Source organism: Carcharhinus amblyrhynchos, chromosome 9 (genome assembly GCF_965287045.1).
Source record: "Carcharhinus amblyrhynchos chromosome 9, sCarAmb.v2.hapA, whole genome shotgun sequence".
NCBI lineage: Eukaryota > Metazoa > Chordata > Chondrichthyes > Carcharhiniformes > Carcharhinidae > Carcharhinus > Carcharhinus amblyrhynchos.
In genome coordinates this window covers 72446799-72467065 of record NC_137332.1, presented here as the reverse complement: position 1 = coordinate 72467065, position 20267 = coordinate 72446799, and the positions used below count along the sequence as shown (strand labels likewise).

At 42.1% G+C, this 20267-nt stretch overlaps 1 protein-coding gene across 1 annotated transcript in view; it reads right to left on the bottom strand.

The window, feature by feature from the left end:
* The window catches only part of LOC145348584 (uncharacterized), a 151422-nt gene that overhangs the window by 49226 nt on the left and 81929 nt on the right, over positions 1 to 20267 (bottom strand). The window contains exons 36-40 of the mRNA XM_080196772.1: positions 19560 to 19655; positions 18051 to 18137; positions 14733 to 14765; positions 12090 to 12211; positions 9769 to 9858 (exon numbers count right to left, since the gene is read on the bottom strand). Coding sequence (XP_080052898.1) covers positions 9769 to 9858; positions 12090 to 12211; positions 14733 to 14765; positions 18051 to 18137; positions 19560 to 19655 — 428 coding nt within the window. The remainder of the gene's footprint in view (positions 1 to 9768; positions 9859 to 12089; positions 12212 to 14732; positions 14766 to 18050; positions 18138 to 19559; positions 19656 to 20267) is intronic.

Below are 20267 nucleotides of genomic sequence, written 5' to 3'. Positions count from 1 at the left end.
AAATATACATTCATGGTGGAACTGATGCACATCATGTCTGCCTTTTGGCACCTATTGCAAAGTAAGCAACCAGATGAGATTCCGTCCTCTGTTTATGAGACTTACCAGTTGCGGAGTTTCACTATACTATATCTCGGTTTTGATGATGTAGGATTACCATTAGGAGCTGCCCCTGGCTCACAGGACACACGATTGCTGCAGGATGGCAGATAAACATATTTCACACAAGGTTCATTTAAAATAAAGAGGTGTCTTTGCTTAATATTCCTGTCACTTTGAAAAACTCACTTGCACAAACAAAAATTTTGCATGAATGATTAATTTGCTTCCAAAAGGCACTTATTTTCAGGCAGGAAAACACTGCACTTTGATTAATGATTAACTGCTGGTTCTTACTGCTGGAACTGCAATCTTTTGTACTGCATGAAATGCAGATGGAAATGAATTTAACTTCATGTGTCAGATATTCTTAGAAGACAGCCACCATTACCATCATAACCTTTTTGTGGGGACACACTGAGCAGAATCAAAATCCTCCAACCTGAACATCAGGTACAGGAAAATAAAGCAGTAGTAAGTGCACTAGTTGGCATTAGGCTGTAAATTCACCAGCAGTTCCTGGCCTTATCTGTATTTTTACATGAAGGTAAAGTCGACATAGTCCCAGATGACCAAAGACTACTCTCCCCTTGGATGGAGAGTATTGACTGGTGGTGATTTAACCAGACGATTACCACACCTCAGGCAAGAGGCTAGGTTGAGAAGGAAGGGACTTCATTACTGACCTCAGCTAATATTGGAATTGGACCTGATCTGTTGCTGTTGCTCTGCATCACTAACCAGCCATCTAGCCAACTGAGTTAAACTGACCCATGAGTGCACACAGCTGATGGTGGGCAGCTACTCATTGTTAATGAAAGGAGTTGGTCCATCATTCACTGAGTGACCAACACTCATGTGCTAGGAGTACAGATACCAAAATGAGGAGCAGATCTTGTTGACGGGCAATGATGGGAGCAGACAAAACATTAAAAGGGCAAGAGTTTGTGCTGCCAATGTTTCTAGTGCAATCTTCCCAAAATCAACCAAGCCATTCCAGAAAGGAAAATAATAAAAGCTTCCCCCACCCACAAAATGGGCGTAGTCCAACTGAAATGAATGGCTCAGGTAATGGCTCAGCAGGTCTGTCTGCAGCCTGAGGTGGTGTAAAAGATGCAAGAATATTTAAGTTCATTTTTTGTTCATTTACTAAGAAGCCGATTGTTGCAATTTAATGCAACTATATGAAAGCTTTCTACAAGTCCATTTCAACAGTTGAAGTGCAGGAGGTAAACAGTCGGATGTAGTCAAGCTTTAAGAGGCACTCTCTTATCTGCAAACTAATGCCAAATAAGCAATTAGACTGTATAGTCACTGTCACGCTGTAGAAAACATGGCAGTGTACAGGATCCCAAGAACATCAATTAATATCATTTATGTTAGAGGAAGGATGTATGTTGATAAAAAGTCCTCAGCTGCTCTTTGAAGAGTACCATTGGATTCTTCACATTTGAGAGGGTAGACGGGGACCTCCTGTGTAAAAGTCTCATCTGAAACTGTACTTCCGACAGAGCAGCACCTTGTCGAGCATTGCACTGAGAAAAATCAGCGAGATTATATGCTTAAATCTTTTGAGTGAAACTTGAGTTTAGTTCTCTGACTGGGATGAGTCAAGGCTAACAAATAGGCCACGGAAATGCAATGAATTTTAATAGGAATCAATGCCATCTGCCATTAGACAATCCAAGAAATAAAATTATCACTATAAATAGCGTATTTGAACCAGAGCCAGATGAAGCAGAACAAAAATGAGACCCACTCCCAAAAGGTTCCAAATGCAATATCGTGAAAAGCCGAGAAAAACTGCAGCAGGCGACAGTGCAGAGGGACCTCGGGGTCCTTGTGCAGGAGTCGCAAAAACCCAGCTTGCAGGTGCAGCAGGTGGTGAGGAAGGTGAATGGGATGCTGGCCTTCATAGCGAGGGGGATTGAATATAAAAGTAGGGAGGTCTTGCTGCGGCTGTATAGGGCATTGGTGAGGCCGCAGCTGGAGTACTGTGTGCAGTTTTGGGCACCGTACTTACGCAAGGATATTTTGGCCTTGGAGGGAGTGCAGAGGAGGTTTACTAGGCTGATGCCGGAGTTGAGGGGGTTGAGCTATGAGGAGAGGCTGAATAAACTAGGCTTGTACTCGTTAGAGTTCAGAAGAATGACGGGAGATCTCATTGAGACGTATAAGATGATGAATGGGATGGATAGGATAGAGGTGGAAAGACTCTTCCCGCTCGGGAAGGACAGTAGGACTAGGGGGCACAGCCTCAAGATAAAGGGGGCGCGGTTTAGAACGGAGTTGAGGAAGAACTTCTTCACTCAAAGGGTGGTGAATCTCTGGAATTCTCTGCCCGTTGAAGTGGTGGAGGCGACCTCGCTAAATATTTTTAAGGCGCGGGTTGATGGGTTTCTGATAAGAGAAGGGATTAAGGGTTATGGAGAGAGGGCGGGAATGTGGAACTGAGCCACGGCAGATCAGCCATGATCTTATTGAATGGCGGGGCAGGCTCGAAGGGCCAGATGGCCTACTCCTGCTCCTATTTCTTATGTTCTTATGTTCTCAACGACAACACTAATGGCAATGTTCTGGCATGATAGGACCAAATAGGCAAAACACAAAACATCTGACTGACAGTTAATGATGTTGCACAAAACTGCTGGCAAATGCAGTGGGCCATGTTCAGTATGTCATTAGTTAAAGAAAGCAACAGCCAAAATTGTACAGAACTTCTGAACAGGCACTCACAGCATTAGTCAATAATTTGCTTCAAGGATCTGCAACAATGGGAATAACTGATTATGCCCATTGGCTGCTCCAATTTTTCATTCCCTGCAGCTTGGTCCATGAAAATAAGCATAAATACCAAAATAGCTGCTGTGTGGCACAAATGGCTGGATGCAAACAAAAATGATTTAGCACTACAGGTGCCTGGAGTTGACAATAGGCATTAAATGTTATAGGGGAAGCAAGAACAGACAGTTGACAAACTGTGACATCAAATAAAGCGTATTCATTATGATTCTTGGAGAGTGATAACAACTAAGCTTCAATACTCAACATAATATAGGCATCAAAGGCTCAACAGCCAAATTTGCAGATGACACAAAAATAGGTGTGACAGTAAGTTGCAATGAGGAAGAAAGAACCTTAAAAGACCATAGATAGGTTAGGAGAGTGGGCTAAAATGTGACACATGGAGTTGAATGTGTGCAAATGCGAGGTCATGCGTTTTGGTCAGAAAAACAGGAAGGTGACCTATTACCTAAATGGGGAGAGACTTCAGGATGCTCTGATGCAGAGGGATCTGGGATATCCCATTCATGAATCACAGAAAATTAGCATGCAGGTACAGCAGACAATAAAGAAAGCAAATGGAATGTTGCCATTTATAGCCAAAGGAATAGAATAAAGATAAGGAAGTGTTGTTGCAACTATACAAGGCATTGGTGAAACCGCACGTGGAGTATTGTGCACTATTTTGGGCTCCTTATTGGAGGAAAGATGTGTTGGCATTGGAGGCAGTTCAGAGGTGGTTCACTAGATCGATTGCAGAGATGAAAGGCTTGTTGAATGAAGAAAGATTAAACAGTTTAGGCCTATACTCTCTGGAATTTAGAGGAATGAGGGGAGGTCAAGAGGTATACAAGATGATAAAAGGTTTGGATAAAGTTGATGTGGAAGAGATGCTTCCTCTTGTGGGGCATTCTAGGATGAGAGGTTACAGTCTGAGGATAAGAGGTAGCAAATTTAAAACAGTTGAAGAGAAACTGTTTCTCACAAAGGGTTGTGAATCTGTGGAATTTGCTACCCCAAAGTGCAGTGAATGCTGGGACAGTGAGTAAATTTGAGGAGTTAGACAGATTTTTAATTGGCGATGGGTTGAAGGGTAATTGAACGGCGGAGCAGACTCAATGGGCCAAAGAGTCTAATTCTGCTCCTATATCTTATGAACTTATAACATGCAACTAAAGCCAACCCAATTATATGGAAAGATGATATACCAGGCAATGAATATATGTTTCTCCGCCTCAATTTCAATATTCTCTATGACCAAAACAATCACAATTTGCAATACAGACTACTGCAAGGTACAACACAGTAGTAAGGAGTGATTCTCCCTCAACCTCCACATTGTTTAGTCCTTGCCCATGTGGAGATAAATAAAAGATGGTGCGTTACTGCGACAGGAAATATCTGAGAACAAAATGTCTTTGTAGTTTTGATACACACACACACTTGCATGTTAATTTGTATATTTGATCTTCAAACATGAATCACCAGTGATAGAGTTGCAGATAGATTTGTTTTGCTGTTTGCTGAACCACATAACAGTAAACTTTAGAGAAAATGGAATGTAGATGATTGGATTTGCATTCAAATAATCAACTCCATTCAGTTTTTATTGTGTAGGCAGACAACTATGCTCAAAGCCCTTTCATTTTAATCCATTTTTGAGATTCCCCCTCTAAGTGCAAATTTGAAAAGGTCTAGCCATTTATACACTGGCTTTCATTTGATACATAGGAATTGCTAGACAAGACTATCTGGTCCAATCAAATGATACAATGGTAATGGAGTCATTGATTAGTCATTAGCAATCAGCCTCTATCAATTAGTCAACAACAGATATAGGCTCGAGGCGCGAACAACCCCCAACGGTTATCACATTATCTCAAACTAAATTTTATCAACCACCGAATCTTCACACTCCAGTAAAACAATATTGGCTACAGATTAAAATATACATTCATGGTGGAACTGATGCACATCATGTCTGCCTATTGGCACCTATTGCAAAGTAAGCAACCAGATGAGATTCCGTCCTCTGTTTATGAGACTTACCAGTTGCGGAGTTTCACTATACTATATCTCGGTTTTGATGATGTAGGATTACCATTAGGAGCTGCCCCTGGCTCACAGGACACACGATTGCTGCAGGATGGCAGATAAACATATTTCACACAAGGCTCATTTAAAATAAAGAGGTGTCTTTGCTTAATATTCCTGTCACTTTGAAAAACTCATTTGCACAAACAAAAATTTTGCATGAATGATTAATTTGCTTCCAAAAGGCACTTATTTTCAGGCAGGAAAACACTGCACTTTGATTAATGATTAACTGCTGGTTCTTACTGCTGGAACTGCAATCTTTTGTACTGCATGAAATGCAGATGGAAATGAATTTAACTTCATGTGTCAGATATTCTTAGAAGACAGCCACCATTACCATCATAACCTTTTTGTGGGGACACACTGAGCAGAATCAAAATCCTCCAACCTGAACATCAGGTACAGGAAATTAAAGCAGTAGTAAGTGCACTAGTTGGCATTAGGCTGTAAATTCACCAGCAGTTCCTGGCCTTATCTGTATTTTTACATGAAGGTAAAGTCGACATAGTCCCAGATGACCAAAGACTACTCTCCCCTTGGATGGAGAGTATTGACTGGTGGTGATTTAACCAGACGATTACCACACCTCAGGCAAGAGGCAAGGTTGAGAAGGAAGGGACTTCATTACTGACCTCAGCTAATATTGGAATTGGACCTGATCTGTTGCTGTTGCTCTGCATCACTAACCAGCCATCTAGCCAACTGAGTTAAACTGACCCATGAGTGCACACAGCTGATGGTGGGCAGCTACTCATTGTTAATGAAAGGAGTTGGTCCATCATTCACTGAGTGACCAACACTCATGTGCTAGGAGTACAGATACCAAAATGAGGAGCAGATCTTGTTGACGGGCAATGATGGGAGCAGACAAAACATTAAAAGGGCAAGAGTTTGTGCTGCCAATGTTTCTAGTGCAATCTTCCCAAAATCAACCAAGCCATTCCAGAAAGGAAAATAATAAAAGCTTCCCCCACCCACAAAATGGGCGTAGTCCAACTGAAATGAATGGCTCAGGTAATGGCTCAGCAGGTCTGTCTGCAGCCTGAGGTGGTGTAAAAGATGCAAGAATATTTAAGTTCATTTTTTGTTCATTTACTAAGAAGCCGATTGTTGCAATTTAATGCAACTATATGAAAGCTTTCTACAAGTCCATTTCAACAGTTGAAGTGCAGGAGGTAAACAGTCGGATGTAGTCAAGCTTTAAGAGGCACTCTCTTATCTGCAAACTAATGCCAAATAAGCAATTAGACTGTATAGTCACTGTCACGCTGTAGAAAACATGGCAGTGTACAGGATCCCAAGAACATCAATTAATATCATTTATGTTAGAGGAAGGATGTATGTTGATAAAAAGTCCTCAGCTGCTCTTTGAAGAGTACCATTGGATTCTTCACATTTGAGAGGGTAGACGGGGACCTCCTGTGTAAAAGTCTCATCTGAAACTGTACTTCCGACAGAGCAGCACCTTGTCGAGCATTGCACTGAGAAACATCAGCGAGATTATATGCTTAAATCTTTTGAGTGAAACTTGAATTTAGTTCTCTGACTGGGATGAGTCAAGGCTAACAAATAGGCCACGGAAATGCAATGAATTTTAATAGGAATCAATGCCATCTGCCATTAGACAATCCAAGAAATAAAATTATCACTATAAATAGCGTATTTGAACCAGAGCCAGATGAAGCAGAACAAAAATGAGACCCACTCCCAAAAGGTTCCAAATGCAATATCGTGAAAAGCCGAGAAAAACTGCAGCAGGCGACAGTGCAGAGGGACCTCGGGGTCCTTGTGCAGGAGTCGCAAAAACCCAGCTTGCAGGTGCAGCAGGTGGTGAGGAAGGTGAATGGGATGCTGGCCTTCATAGCGAGGGGGATTGAATATAAAAGTAGGGAGGTCTTGCTGCGGCTGTATAGGGCATTGGTGAGGCCGCAGCTGGAGTACTGTGTGCAATTTTGGGCACCGTACTTACGCAAGGATATTTTGGCCTTGGAGTTAGTGCAGAGGAGGTTTACTAGGCTGATGCCGGAGTTGAGGGGGTTGAGCTATGAGGAGAGGCTGAATAAACTAGGCTTGTACTCGTTAGAGTTTAGAAGAATGAGGGGAGATCTCATTGAGACGTATAAGATGATGAATGGGATGGATAGGATAGAGGTGGAAAGACTCTTCCCGCTCGGGAAGGACAGTAGGACTAGGGGGCACAGCCTCAAGATAAAGGGGGCGCGGTTTAGAACGGAGTTGAGGAAGAACTTCTTCACTCAAAGGGTGGTGAATCTCTGGAATTCTCTGCCCGTTGAAGTGGTGGAGGCGACCTCGCTAAATATTTTTAAGGCGCGGGTTGATGGGTTTCTGATAAGAGAAGGGATTAAGGGTTATGGAGAGAGGGCGGGAATGTGGAACTGAGCCACGGCAGATCAGCCATGATCTTATTGAATGGCGGGGTAGGCTCCAAGGGCCAGATGGCCTACTCCTGCTCCGATTTCTTATGTTCTTATGTTCTCAACGACAACACTAATGGCAATGTTCTGGCATGATAGGACCAAAAAGGCAAAACACAAAACATCTAGCTGACAGTTAATGATGTTGCACAAAACTGCTGGCAAATGCAGTGGGCCATGTTCAGTATGTCATTAGTTAAAGAAAGCAACAGCCAAAATTGTACAGAACTTCTGAACAGGCACTCACAGCATTAGTCAATAATTTGCTTCAAGGATCTGCAACAATGGGAATAACTGATTATGCCCATTGGCTGCTCCAATTTTTCATTCCCTGCAGCTTGGTCCATGAAAATAAGCATAAATACCAAAATAGCTGCTGTGTGGCACAAATGGCTGGATGCAAACAAAAATGATTTAGCACTACAGGTGCCTGGAGTTGACAATAGGCATTAAATGTTATAGGGGAAGCAAGAACAGACAGTTGACAAACTGTGACATCAAATAAAGCGTATTCATTATGATTCTTGGAGAGTGATAACAACTAAGCTTCAATACTCAACATAATATAGGCATCAAAGGCTCAACAGCCAAATTTGCAGATGACACAAAAATAGGTGTAACAGTAAGTTGCAATGAGGAAGAAAGAACCTTAAATGACTATAGATAGGTTAGGAGAGTGGGCTAAAATGTGACACATGGAGTTGATGTGTGCAAATGCGAGGTCATGCATTTTGGTCAGAAAAATGGGAAGGTGACCTATTACCTAAATGGGGAGAGACTTCAGGATGCTCTGATGCAGAGGGATCTGGGATATCCCATTCATGAATCACAGAAAATTAGCATGCAGGTACAGCAGACAATAAAGAAAGCAAATGGAATGTTGCCATTTATAGCCAAAGGAATAGAATAAAGATAAGGAAGTGTTGTTGCAACTATACAAGGCATTGGTGAAACCGCACGTGGAGTATTGTGCACTATTTTGGGCTCCTTATTGGAGGAAAGAGTTCGTGGCATTGGAGGCAGTTCAGAGGTGGTTCACTAGATCGATTCCAGAGATGAAAGGCTTGTTGAATGAAGAGAGATTAAACAGTTTAGGCCTATACTCTCTGGAATTTAGAAGAATGAGGGGAGGTCAAGAGGTATACAAGATGACAAAAGGTTTGGATAAAGTACATGTGGAAGAGGTGCTTCCTCTTGTGGGACATTCTAGGATGAGAGGTTACAGTCTTAGGATAAGAGGTAGCAAATTTAAAACAGTTGAAGAGAAACTGTTTCTCACAAAGGGTTGTGAATCTGTGGAATTTGCTACCCCAAAGTGCAGTGAATGCTGGGACAGTGAGTAAATTTGAGGAGTTAGACAGATTTTTAATTGGCAATGGGTTGAAGGGTGATTGAACGGCGGAGCAGACTCAATGGGCCAAAGAGTCTAATTCTGCTCCTATATCTTATGAACTTATAACATGCAACTAAAGCCAACCCAATTATATAGAAAGATGATATACCAGGCAATGAATATATGTTTCTCCGCCTCAATTTCAATATTCTCTATGACCAAAACAATCACAATTTGCAATACAGACTACTGCAAGGTACTGCAAGGTACAACACAGTAGTAAGGAGTGATTCTCCCTCAACCTCCACTTTGTTTAGTCCTTGCCCATGTGGAGATAAATAAAAGATGGTGCTTTACTGCGGCAGGAAATATCTGAGAACAAAATGTCTTTGTAGTTTTGATACACACACACACTTGCATGTTAATTTGTATATTCGATCTTCAAACATGAATCACCAGTGATAGAGTTGCAGATAGATTTGTTTTGCTGTTTGCTGATCCACATAACAGTAAACTTTAGAGAAAATGGAATGTAGATGATTGGATTTGCATTCAAATAATCAACTCCATTCAGTTTTTATTCTGTAGGCACACAACTATGCTCAAAGCCCTTTCATTTTAATCCATTTTTGAGATTCCCCCTCTAAGTGCAAATTTGAAAAGGTCTAGCCATTTATACACTTGCTTTCATTTGATACTTAGGAATTGCTGGACAAGACTGTCTGGTCCAATCAAATGATACAATGGTAATGGAGTCATTGATTAGTCATTAGCAATCAGCCTCTATCAATTAGTCGACAACAGATATAGGCTCGAGGCGCGAACAACCCGCAACGGTTATCACATTATCTCAAACTAAATTTTATCAACCACCGAATCTTCACACTCCAGTAAAACAATATTGGACACAAATTAAAGTATACATGCATCGTGAAACTGATGCACATCATGCCTGTCTATTGGCACTTATTGCAGAGAAAGCAACCAGATGAGTTTCCACCCTCTGTTTATGAGACTTACCAGCTGAGGCGTTTCACTATACTCTTTCTCAGTTTTGGTGATGTAGGACTACCATTAGGAGCTGCCTCTAGTTCAGAGGACACACGCAAGCTGCAGGATGGCAGATAAACATATTTCACACAAGGTTCATTTAAAATAAAGAGGTGTCTTTGCTTAATATTCCTGTCACTTTGAAAAACTCATTTGTACAAACAAAATATTTGCATGAAGGATTAATTTGCTTCCAAAAGGCTCTTATTTTCAGGCTGGAGAACGCTGCACTTTGATTAATGATTAACTGCTGGTTCTTACTGCTGGAACTGCAATCTTTTGTACCGCATGAAATGCAGATGGAAATGAATTTAACTTCATGTGTCAGACATTTTTAGATGACAGCCACCATTATCATCATAGCCTTTTTGTGGGACACACTGAAGGGAACAAAATCCTCCAACCTGAACATCAGGTACAGGAAAATAAAGCAGTAGGAAGTGCACTACTTAGCATTAGGCTACAAATTCACCAGCAGTTCCTGGCCTTATCTGTATTTTCACATGAAGGTAAAGTCGACATAGTCCCAGATGACCAAAGACTACTCTCTCCTTGGATGGGGAGTATAAGCTGGTGGTGATTTAACCAGAGGATTACCACACCTCAGGCAAGAGGGAAGGTTGAGAAAGCAGGGACTTCATTACTGACCTCAGCTAATATTGGAATTGGACCTGATCTGTTGCTGTTGCTCTGCATCACTAACCAGCCATCTAGCCAACTGAGTTAAACTGACCCATGAGTGCACACAGCTGATGGTGGGCAGCTACTCATTGTTAATGAAAGGAGTTGGTCCATCATTCACTGAGTGACCAACCCTCATGTGCTAGGAGTACAGATACCAAAATGAGGAGCAGATCTTGTTGACTGGCAATGATGGGATTAAAAGGGCAAGAGTTTGTGCTGCCAATGTTTCTAGTGCAATCTTCCCAAAATCAATCAAGCCATTCCAAAAAGGAAAACAATAAAAGCTTCCCCCACCCACAAAATGGCCATACTCCCAGCTCAAATGAATCACTCCAGGTAATGGCTCAGCAGGTCTGTCTGCAGCCTGAGGTGGTGTAAAAGGTGCAAGAATATTTAAGCTCATTTTTGTTCATTTACTAAGAAGCCAACTGTTGCAATTCAATGCAACTGTATAAAAGCTTTCCACAAGTCCATTTCAATTATTTCAAATCCCAGGTGGAGGATGAGGTATTGATTAAACTTTGGGGTTTTTGAGATAACTAATAAAATAGCAGTACATCAAGGAATAATTTGAGGCAAACACTTCGTACAAATTCGTACAAACACTTTCTAAAATGTTGACCAATTGTGAGCGATAAAGGTCAGTGGTGCACAATCATATTTGAGCAGAAGCTTCAAAAAGTAGCATAATTTACATCTGGATCACCAGATGTGTTCAAAGTAGAAACTTCAAACATGGTTTCTGAATCAGGGTCTCATTTTTTCCTGTAACTATTGGCTTATTAGTTTGGTGCATGTTACTACATACTGATATAAAGACATGTATATGATGGCAGTGTTTGTACATCCACCCAAAATGATTTGGTTGGCGAGTGGAAAAACTGGCAATGGAATTGAACCTGAAGTGCAAGTTGATGCAAGGGAATAGGAAATAAACGGGAGAGGTAGATGAAATGCAATACCTCGGAGTCCATCCCACGGGTCGCTGAAGATGGCAATACAGATGGTTATGATACAGAAGGCATATGGAATGTTTCTGTAATTGGACAAGATATAGATTGCAAAAGCAGTGACGTAATGCTGGAACCCATATAAAACACCAGTTAGGCCACAACTCGAATTATGGTCGTCCTGGCTGCCATGTTACAGGAACAACATAATTCCTCTGGAGTAGAGGAGATTTACAGGAATCTCATCAGGGCTTGAAAATTGAGGCTATGAGGAAAACCCAGCTCCCCCTAACGGAGAGGTCAATTTTCAGGGGGCACAGATTTAAGGTGATTGATAGATGGACTTCTCCACCCAGAGCATGGTGAGTGTCTGAATTCTTGTTGGTAGAGGCAGATACTTTCAGGTTATAAGCCTGGTACCTTTTTAAATTAGTTAGGCTACGGACGAGTTGTGAAAATGTGTGATTAGAACAGGTGGCTATTTTTTTAAACAATCTTTGAGCAGGCACAGACAAGATGGGCTGAATGAACTTTTCCCTGTGCTGTATGGTTCCCATAACAAAAATATTTATAACAGGGAACTGTCAAGCTCATTAATGGTGGAAGATTATACAACCCTTGATGGTTTGATCAGCACATGTTTGCATACCCTCTTACCTTTCTTTGTCAGTCAAGTATTGTTGACCGTGAAACCATTTTAGAAACTTCTGGACAGGTTTGATGCTGTAGTTATTGCAAGCAGACTGTAACAGTTTAATTTGTGCTATTATCTCAAATTCCTAAAAAGAACATGGAAAAAAAAGTTGCAAGTTGAGATTCAAAGCTGCTGTAATTGCTGCTGCTTTACCCGAGTCATTGATTTTAGAATAGTACCAAAACTATTTTAAAACATTTTGTTGGCTAGATTTGATGCGTAATGGCTCATGCCTCAGAACCTTTCATTGGGAATCAATGGCCCATGCTGTGCTTCAGCAATGAATTTCCATATAGATTATTCAACCATGAACTTTGTGGACAATGTGTAGCTAGAATATTCTGGAACCTAACCGATGCAGAGTTTTCTTCTCATGGGCTGTGGCCGTTCTGTTCTATCTTGCATTCAGTGTCAGTTTGACAGGTAAAAGAGGAAGACTTTATCCGGGTGAAAATTTGACAAAAGCATAGCACTGTTGGGTTGTAAAGTGTAAAATTGGTCAGTTGATAAGACTACAGTCGTATCCACCTAGGTGGGGGATGTATGGATTTGGGATAGATGCCCATTTTGTATCCCTCCTGATTTCATGAGCCACTGGAGTCAAACCAGGCAGGGTGCAAAGTGGATCAGGTAGGAACCCATCTCATTCCTGGGTTCGGCTAAAAATATGGAGCTCAAGTTGCAGTTTTAGGAATGAAGTGTCACTGCTTTCCACATGGTCAGGTTCCTGTTGTGTTAGCATTTGCAGGTTCTCCGTGGCATAAAATGAAAATAGCACAAAACATGCTCAACTGTAACCATAGCAATAAAGCATGTTTGCAAAGTTGATAGTAGCAAAGTCAGAAATGGGTGTTAAAAATCCATCACTGGTGCTAAAATCAGGAGCTGCAATCCTGCTTCAATTTACTGACATGCCATGACTGCTGCAAATGTTTCTCTTCTGGAAGAAACTGCTATCTGATGATTGAGGAACTATTCAACCAGTCTCAGAATTAAGGCCTTCAGTCTTGCCAAAACACTAAATTATAATATAATTCATGTAACACCACTAGGTCCATGCTTTACTGGCAGTGACTGCTGGTCAGCAAACAGCATCAAATTAACAGTCATGATGTGGAGATGCCGGCGTTGGAATGGGGTAAACACAGTAAGAAGTCTTACAGCACCAGGTTAAAGTCCAATCAGTTTATTTGATAGTAAACCCACAAGCTTTCGGGGTTTGCCCCTTCATCAGGTGAGTGGAGAGTTCTGGTCTCAAACAGAGCATATAAAGGCACACACAGTTTACAGAATACTGATTAGAATGTGAGTCTTTACAGCTAACCTGCCATTCGAGTTTTAAAGATGCAGACAATGTGAGTGGACATAGCATTAGGCATAGATTAAAGAGATGTGTATTGTCTCCAGAGCGGAGAAGCTACGACATCTTCTCCGGAGTCTTCAACATACCATTGATGAAGATGAACATCTCGCCAGGGCCATCCCCATACCCCCACTTCTTGCCTTCAAATTATCACATAACCTCAAACAGACCATTGTTTGCAGCAAACGACCCAGCCTTCAGGAGAACAGTGACCACAACACCACACAACCCTGCCACAGCAACCTCTGCAAGATATGCCGGATCATCGACATGGGTGACATCATCTCATGTCAGAACACCATCCACCAGGTACACGGCACATATTCTTGCAACTCGGCCAACGTTGTCTACCTAATACACTGCAGGAAAGGATGTCCCGAAGTATGGTATACTGGGGAGACCATGCAGATGCTTCGACAACGGATGAATGAACATCGCTCGACAATCACCAGGCAAGACTGTTCCCTTCCTGTTGGCAAACACTTCATAGGCATTTGGCCTCTGATCTTCGGGTAAGCATTCTCCAAGGCGGCCTTTACGACACACGACAGAATCGCTGAGCAGAGACTGATAGCCAAGTTCCACACACATGAGGATGGCCTCAATCGGGATCTTGGGTTCATGTCACACTATCTGTAACCCCCATGACTTGTATGAACTTGCAACATCTCACTTACTGTCCTGTCTGGAGACAATACACATCTCTTTAATCTATGCCTTGTGCTATCTCCACTCACATTGTCTACATCTTTAAGACTTGAATAGCAGGTTAGCTGTAAAGACTCGCATTCTAATCAGTATTCTGTAAACTGTGTGTGCCTTTTACATGCTCTGTTTGAGACCAGAACTCTCTACTCACCTGACGAAGGGACAAACCCCAAAAGCTTGTGGGTTTACTATCAAATAAACTGGTTGGACTTTAACCTGGTGTTGTGAGACTTCTTACTCAAATTGACAGCACAGACATAGGCTATTTGGCCCAAATGGTTGTGCGCTGGTGTTTATACCTCTCCTGTCTTCATCAGACTCCAAACATTCTCTTGTTCCTTTTCCATGCATTTAGCTTTCCTGGAAAGACAACCACACCAACTTCCTCCTTCATCCAATTTTAAGTGAATTTTATGTTTCAGGTCTGGAGTTTTGGATTCCCGCTTCCAAGCCCAATAACAGAGGCATGCTCCCCATTTCCCCCCGCCCAAGTACAACTGTCGAAGTTTTGCTCAGTACAATAATTTATACGAACCTTCCGTCTCTTCTCAAAGTTGATCAAACCATTCTATAAGAGACAAACAAGAACAGCAAAAATTAATTTGACTTGTAGAAAGGTCAGATCACACTACAAGATTGTGAACTTGAAAGGATTCCTAGGAATGAAATCCAAGTCCTGTAAATCTGGTTCCAAATTAAAATGTAGCCAAAACTCAATCGTGTGTACAACACAAATAAATGCATTGCACTGACTGGGCATTATTTTGCAAAATTATACAGAATCCTCTGCTACAGTCAAATTTGTAAACACCAAGTTCATTATACAAGTAGGCAAGCTAGGGGAGATAGTGGCAAGCACTGCTGTCTCATAGCACCAGGGATCTCGGTTTAATTCCCCGCTTGGGTCACTGTGGGGAGTCTGCATGTTCTCCCCCTCTCTGCATGGGTCTCCACCAGGTGCTCTGGTTTTCTCCCAGAGTCTGAGAGACATGCTGGTTAGCTGCTTGGGTCATGTTAAATTCTCCCTCAGGGTAACCGAACAGGCGCCAGAGTGTGGCGATTGGGGGATTTTCACAGTAACTTCATTGCCGTATTAATGTCAGCCTACTTGTGACATTAATAAACTTAAAGTTTAGAATGCAATGGAAAAAAATGTCCAATTAACAGAATCTTACCTGTGCAAATAAAAAGTGTGCAATTTACATGACATTTTCAGGCTACAAAATAAATAGGGCTACGCTTAACTGGCTGCTTTGTGAATAAGAACATAAGAACATAAGAAATAGGAGCATAAGAAATAAGAACGTAAGAAATAAGAAATTCGAGCCTGCCCCGCCATTCAATAAGATCATGGCTGATCTGTCTTGGCTCAGCTCCACATTCCCGCCCTCTCCCCATAACCCTTAATCCCCTCTCTTATCAAAAACCCATCAACCCGCGTCTTAAAAATATTTAGCGAGGTAGCCTCCACCACTTCAATGGGCAGAGAATTCCAGAGATTCACCACCCTTTGAGTGAAGAAGTTCCTCCTCAACTCCGTTCTAAACCGCCCTCCCTTTATCTTGAGGCTGTGCCCCCTAGTCCTACTATCCTTTCTGAGCGGGAAGAGTCTCTCCACCTCTATCCTATCCATCCCATTCATCATCTTATACGTCTCAATGAGATCCCCCCTCATTCTTCTAAACTCTAACGAGTACAAGCCTAATTTATTCAGCCTCTCCTCATAGCTCAACCCCCTCAACTCTGGCATCAGCCTAGTAAACCTCCTCTGCACTCCCTCCAAGGCCAAAATATCCTTGGGTAAGTATGGCGCCCAAAACTGCACACAGTACTCCAGCTGCGGCCTCACCAATGCCCTATACAGCCGCAGCAAGACCTCCCTACTTTTATATTCAATCCCCCTCGCGATGAAGGCCAGCATCCCATTCGCCTTCCTGACCACCTGCTGCACCTGCAGGCTGGGTTTTTGCGACTCATGCACAAGGATCCCAAGGTCCCTCTGCACCGTCGCCTGCTGCAGTTTTTCTCCACGTAAGTAATAATCCTTCCTACCATTATTCCTACCAAAGTGAACCACCTCGCACTTGCCAACATTAAATTCCATTTGCCATTTCCTGGCCCATTCGCCCAGCCTATCTAGATCCTTCTGTAGACTCTCCCCACCCTCCGCACAGTTTGCCTTTCCACCAATTTTGGTGTCATCAGCAAATTTCGACACCCTACACTCGGTTCCCTCCTCCAGATCATCTATATAAATGGTAAATAGCTGAGGCCCCAGCACCGAACCCTGGGGTACTCCACTAGTCACCATCCGCCAATCCGAATAGCACCCATTGACCCCCACTCTCTGCCTCCTATTTGACAACCAGTCCTCTATCCACGCTAACACCCTACCCCCAACTCCATGCCCCCTTACCTTCTGCAATAACCTCTTGTGAGGTACCTTGTCAAACGCCTTCTGAAAATCCAGAAAGACCACATCCACCGGCTCTCCTCTATCCACCGCCCTAGACACATCCTCATAGAACTCCAGTAAATTTGTCAGACACGACTTCCCTTTAACGAAACCGTGCTGCGTCTGCTCTATCAAGCAGTTCCCCTCAAGATGCCTCGCTATTTCCTCCTTGATGACGGATTCTAACATTTTACCTACAACAGATGTTAAACTAACAGGCCTATAATTCCCCGCCTTTTGCCTGGCACCCTTCTTAAACAACGGCGTAACATTAGCCGTTTTCCAATCTTCCTGCACTTCCCCGGAATCCAGCGACGTCTGGAAAATAACCACCAAGGCATCCACTATCACCTCCGCCATTTCTTTCAGGACCCTCGGATGCATTCCATACGGTCCTGGGGACTTGTCCACAATCAGCCCGTCCAGTCTGTCGAGCACCACCTCCCTAGTAACAGTAATGTCATCGAGACCCTCCAGTCCTATCACCTTTCCATCTCTAACATCTGGCAAATTATTCACGTCCTCCTCCGTGAAGACCGAAACAAAAAAATTATTCAAGACCTCAGCCATTTCCCCATCCCCTACCACTAAGTCCCCTTTCTCACCCTCTAAGGGACCAACGTTCACCCTAGCCAGCCTCTTCCTTTTTATATATTTATAAAAACTCTTGCTATCCTTTTTTATATTAAGCGCTAGCCCAGCTTCATAGTTTCTCCTACCCTCCTTTATCAACTTCTTTGTCAATCTTTGTTGACATTTAAACCTCTCCCAATCCTCTTCTCGCCCACTACTCTTAGCTACTCTAAACGCCTCCGCTTTTAATTTAACATTTTCCTTCACCTCCTTCGTTATCCACGGCTTATTACCTCTCCTCCTACGGTCCTTTTTGACCATCGGAATAAATTTCTGCTGAGCACCAAGAAAGATCTCCTTAAAGATCCTCCACTGCTCCTCAGCAGACCTACCTTCCAACGCGCTCCCCCTGTCCACATTCGCCAATTCTTCTCTCATCCAACCGTACTCCCCTCTGTTCAAACAAAGGACGTGTGTCTGGGAACCCACCTTGTCCTCCTCCATCTGCACCAGAAACTCCACCATACAATGATCACTCTCCCCAAGAGGATCCTTCACCGCAAGTTCCCTAATTCTATCCGCCTCATTACATAGCACCAGATCCAAGATAGCTCGCTTCCTCGTCGGCTGCATGTAAATCACCAAGTGATTGATCCATAGTACAAAGCACCAAATCAAAGCCGTGCATGTACTGTCTTTAATGTGCTTCATTCATTAGTCTCATTAATTCTTCTATTGTCACTTTGATTCCCATCTCCAAGCAACTTGCACAACAACTGTAATCACAGCAAAGAAGAAATCTCAACATGTCGTAAAGAGACTTACATCAACATAATCTGGAAGAGCAGCGTCCAATAGAATTAGATCAGTTATGAAAGTCCTCAGGTAGGGCACAGTTCCCTGCTTCACACCCTATAAAAGAGGAGCAAAATTGTTTAATCCAATTTATATGCATGTCACATTTCCTAATCATACTATCCATACTTAAAATCATTCCCTTTAGTATGCAACTAAATCAGTTTGCAACCCGAACACGTGAGTCTATTTAATTACAGATTGTACCATGGGATAGAAAGGTAGACCTGGATCTCCCATGTTGATGTGATCAATATCAATCACTTGAAGGTTGGGAATTCTCCCACACATCAGGGCTTATAAATAGATTACCCATTCTTGTTAATGGTGAACACTCAAGTGATAAGTAATCAAGTACAAAACAATAACAAACATAAACAGCATTGGTCAAATACAACATTTGCCTCTACTAACCCCAAATTATAAGCAGTTCACTTAATTATAAGTGCGGGCAAAATATTATATTATCCTCCATCACTTTATTTTCTTTTTCTCCTTTGTTACCAGAAATTCATGGCTGGAACTGGTCTTCATATGGTGACCTGGAGGATGACCATTGGTACCTTATTCTATCAAAAGGCACTACAGCTGAGATCATTTGAGTCCTTAAATAATGATCAGATATGCAGCTTTCCAGCAGGAGTTAATGGTCAGCTATCAGCAGTGCCAACTAGTTGTGTTATTTTATAGCGCAGAAGGAGATTCAAAAGGACACAAGTAACAACTAGAGTAGACTCTACAGCTCACACAATTCAATAAGTTAATAAGTGACTGTCTTCAACTCCACTTTTTGGCTTGATTCTTATCTCCCTTGATTTCCTGAGTTCAAAATCTATTGATCTTCAACCAAGTGTCCACAGCTCTTCCGTGTATAGATTTCCTGCCAAATCCTCAATCTTGCATTTCACTGAGATTCCATCTCATTCTTCCAATCCAGTGCATTGACCTGCATGATCTTTCACAGGATTATACATCCATCCCCAGAACTAATCCATTCAGCCTAACGGACTTAAGCTGACTCTAATTACCTATTTCTGTTTGGATTTTAGTTGTTCCTTCCTTATCCTAAAATAGGTGACCAAATGTGAGCCCCAATTTCTATCCTTGTGAACATCAGTGTACTCAGCAGTACACTCAGCAGTGTACTCAGTATACTGATTGGGTCAGTATACTGCCTTTACTCTCTAGGCCATGACGAAGATTCTGTCCATACTAGCTTTGGATCATCTTAAATGTGGAACAATTTAGATCTAAAATGATACATTTGTTGTCAATACATGATTACATTTATAAACATTAGCACAGTGCCAATAATTATAGCTTTTAAAGTGCAACCAGTCAAACAGCAACACTGGCGTCCTCATTGGAAATAGAAAGGAGAACTGGTTAATAGCCTTATTTGAGCAAAGAATTACTTAAAGATGAATCACTATTTGAATTTTGAGAATTGTTAAGTCTTGGAATGACTAGATGACACACCATTTGCTTCTGCAACTGTAGCCGTTTCTGACCCCACTTTTGGTTTTCCTTCACACGGCTGTCAAGGTTTGCAAACTTCAAAGTTCCTTCAAGTTCCTTTGAAGATTTAGGAAAAAAATCAATTATTAACTCATGGCCAACATGACACCAAGTGAGATCTTAACCCCAAAGCCTCGCGTTTTTATAAATTACATAGCAAATCTGAAGCTTTGTGCTCACATGTTGGGCAAATTCCAATTTCAACCTGCAATATTTTGAAGTGAAACCGCAATTTATCCCATATTGAGAACCAAATGAACACAAAAGCTGATCATTAATGCCAGTCTCAGATTAGAACACAAATGAGAACACTTTCTGGGTGATGCACTCGAGACTGGATCGCCTGTCGACGGCAGAATTAATTGCTCTAATTTTGCGGCGTGATGTAATTGAGGGCATTTGAATCTCAAATTCTGTTTGTGATCTTGTTAGAAAGGTCTGTTTCTGATTGTCCTCGAGGTGATGGCAAGCCATTCTCTTGACAGCTGCTAGGCCATTTCAGAGGGCAGTTGAGTTAACCATATTGCTGAGGATCTGGAGTCACATGTAGGGCAGACAAGGTAAGAATAACCAATTTTCTACCCTCAACAACATTTGTGAATAAGATGGGTTTTTACAACAATCTGGTAGTTTCATGCTTATTGATTTGAATTTAAATCCCTACTTTCT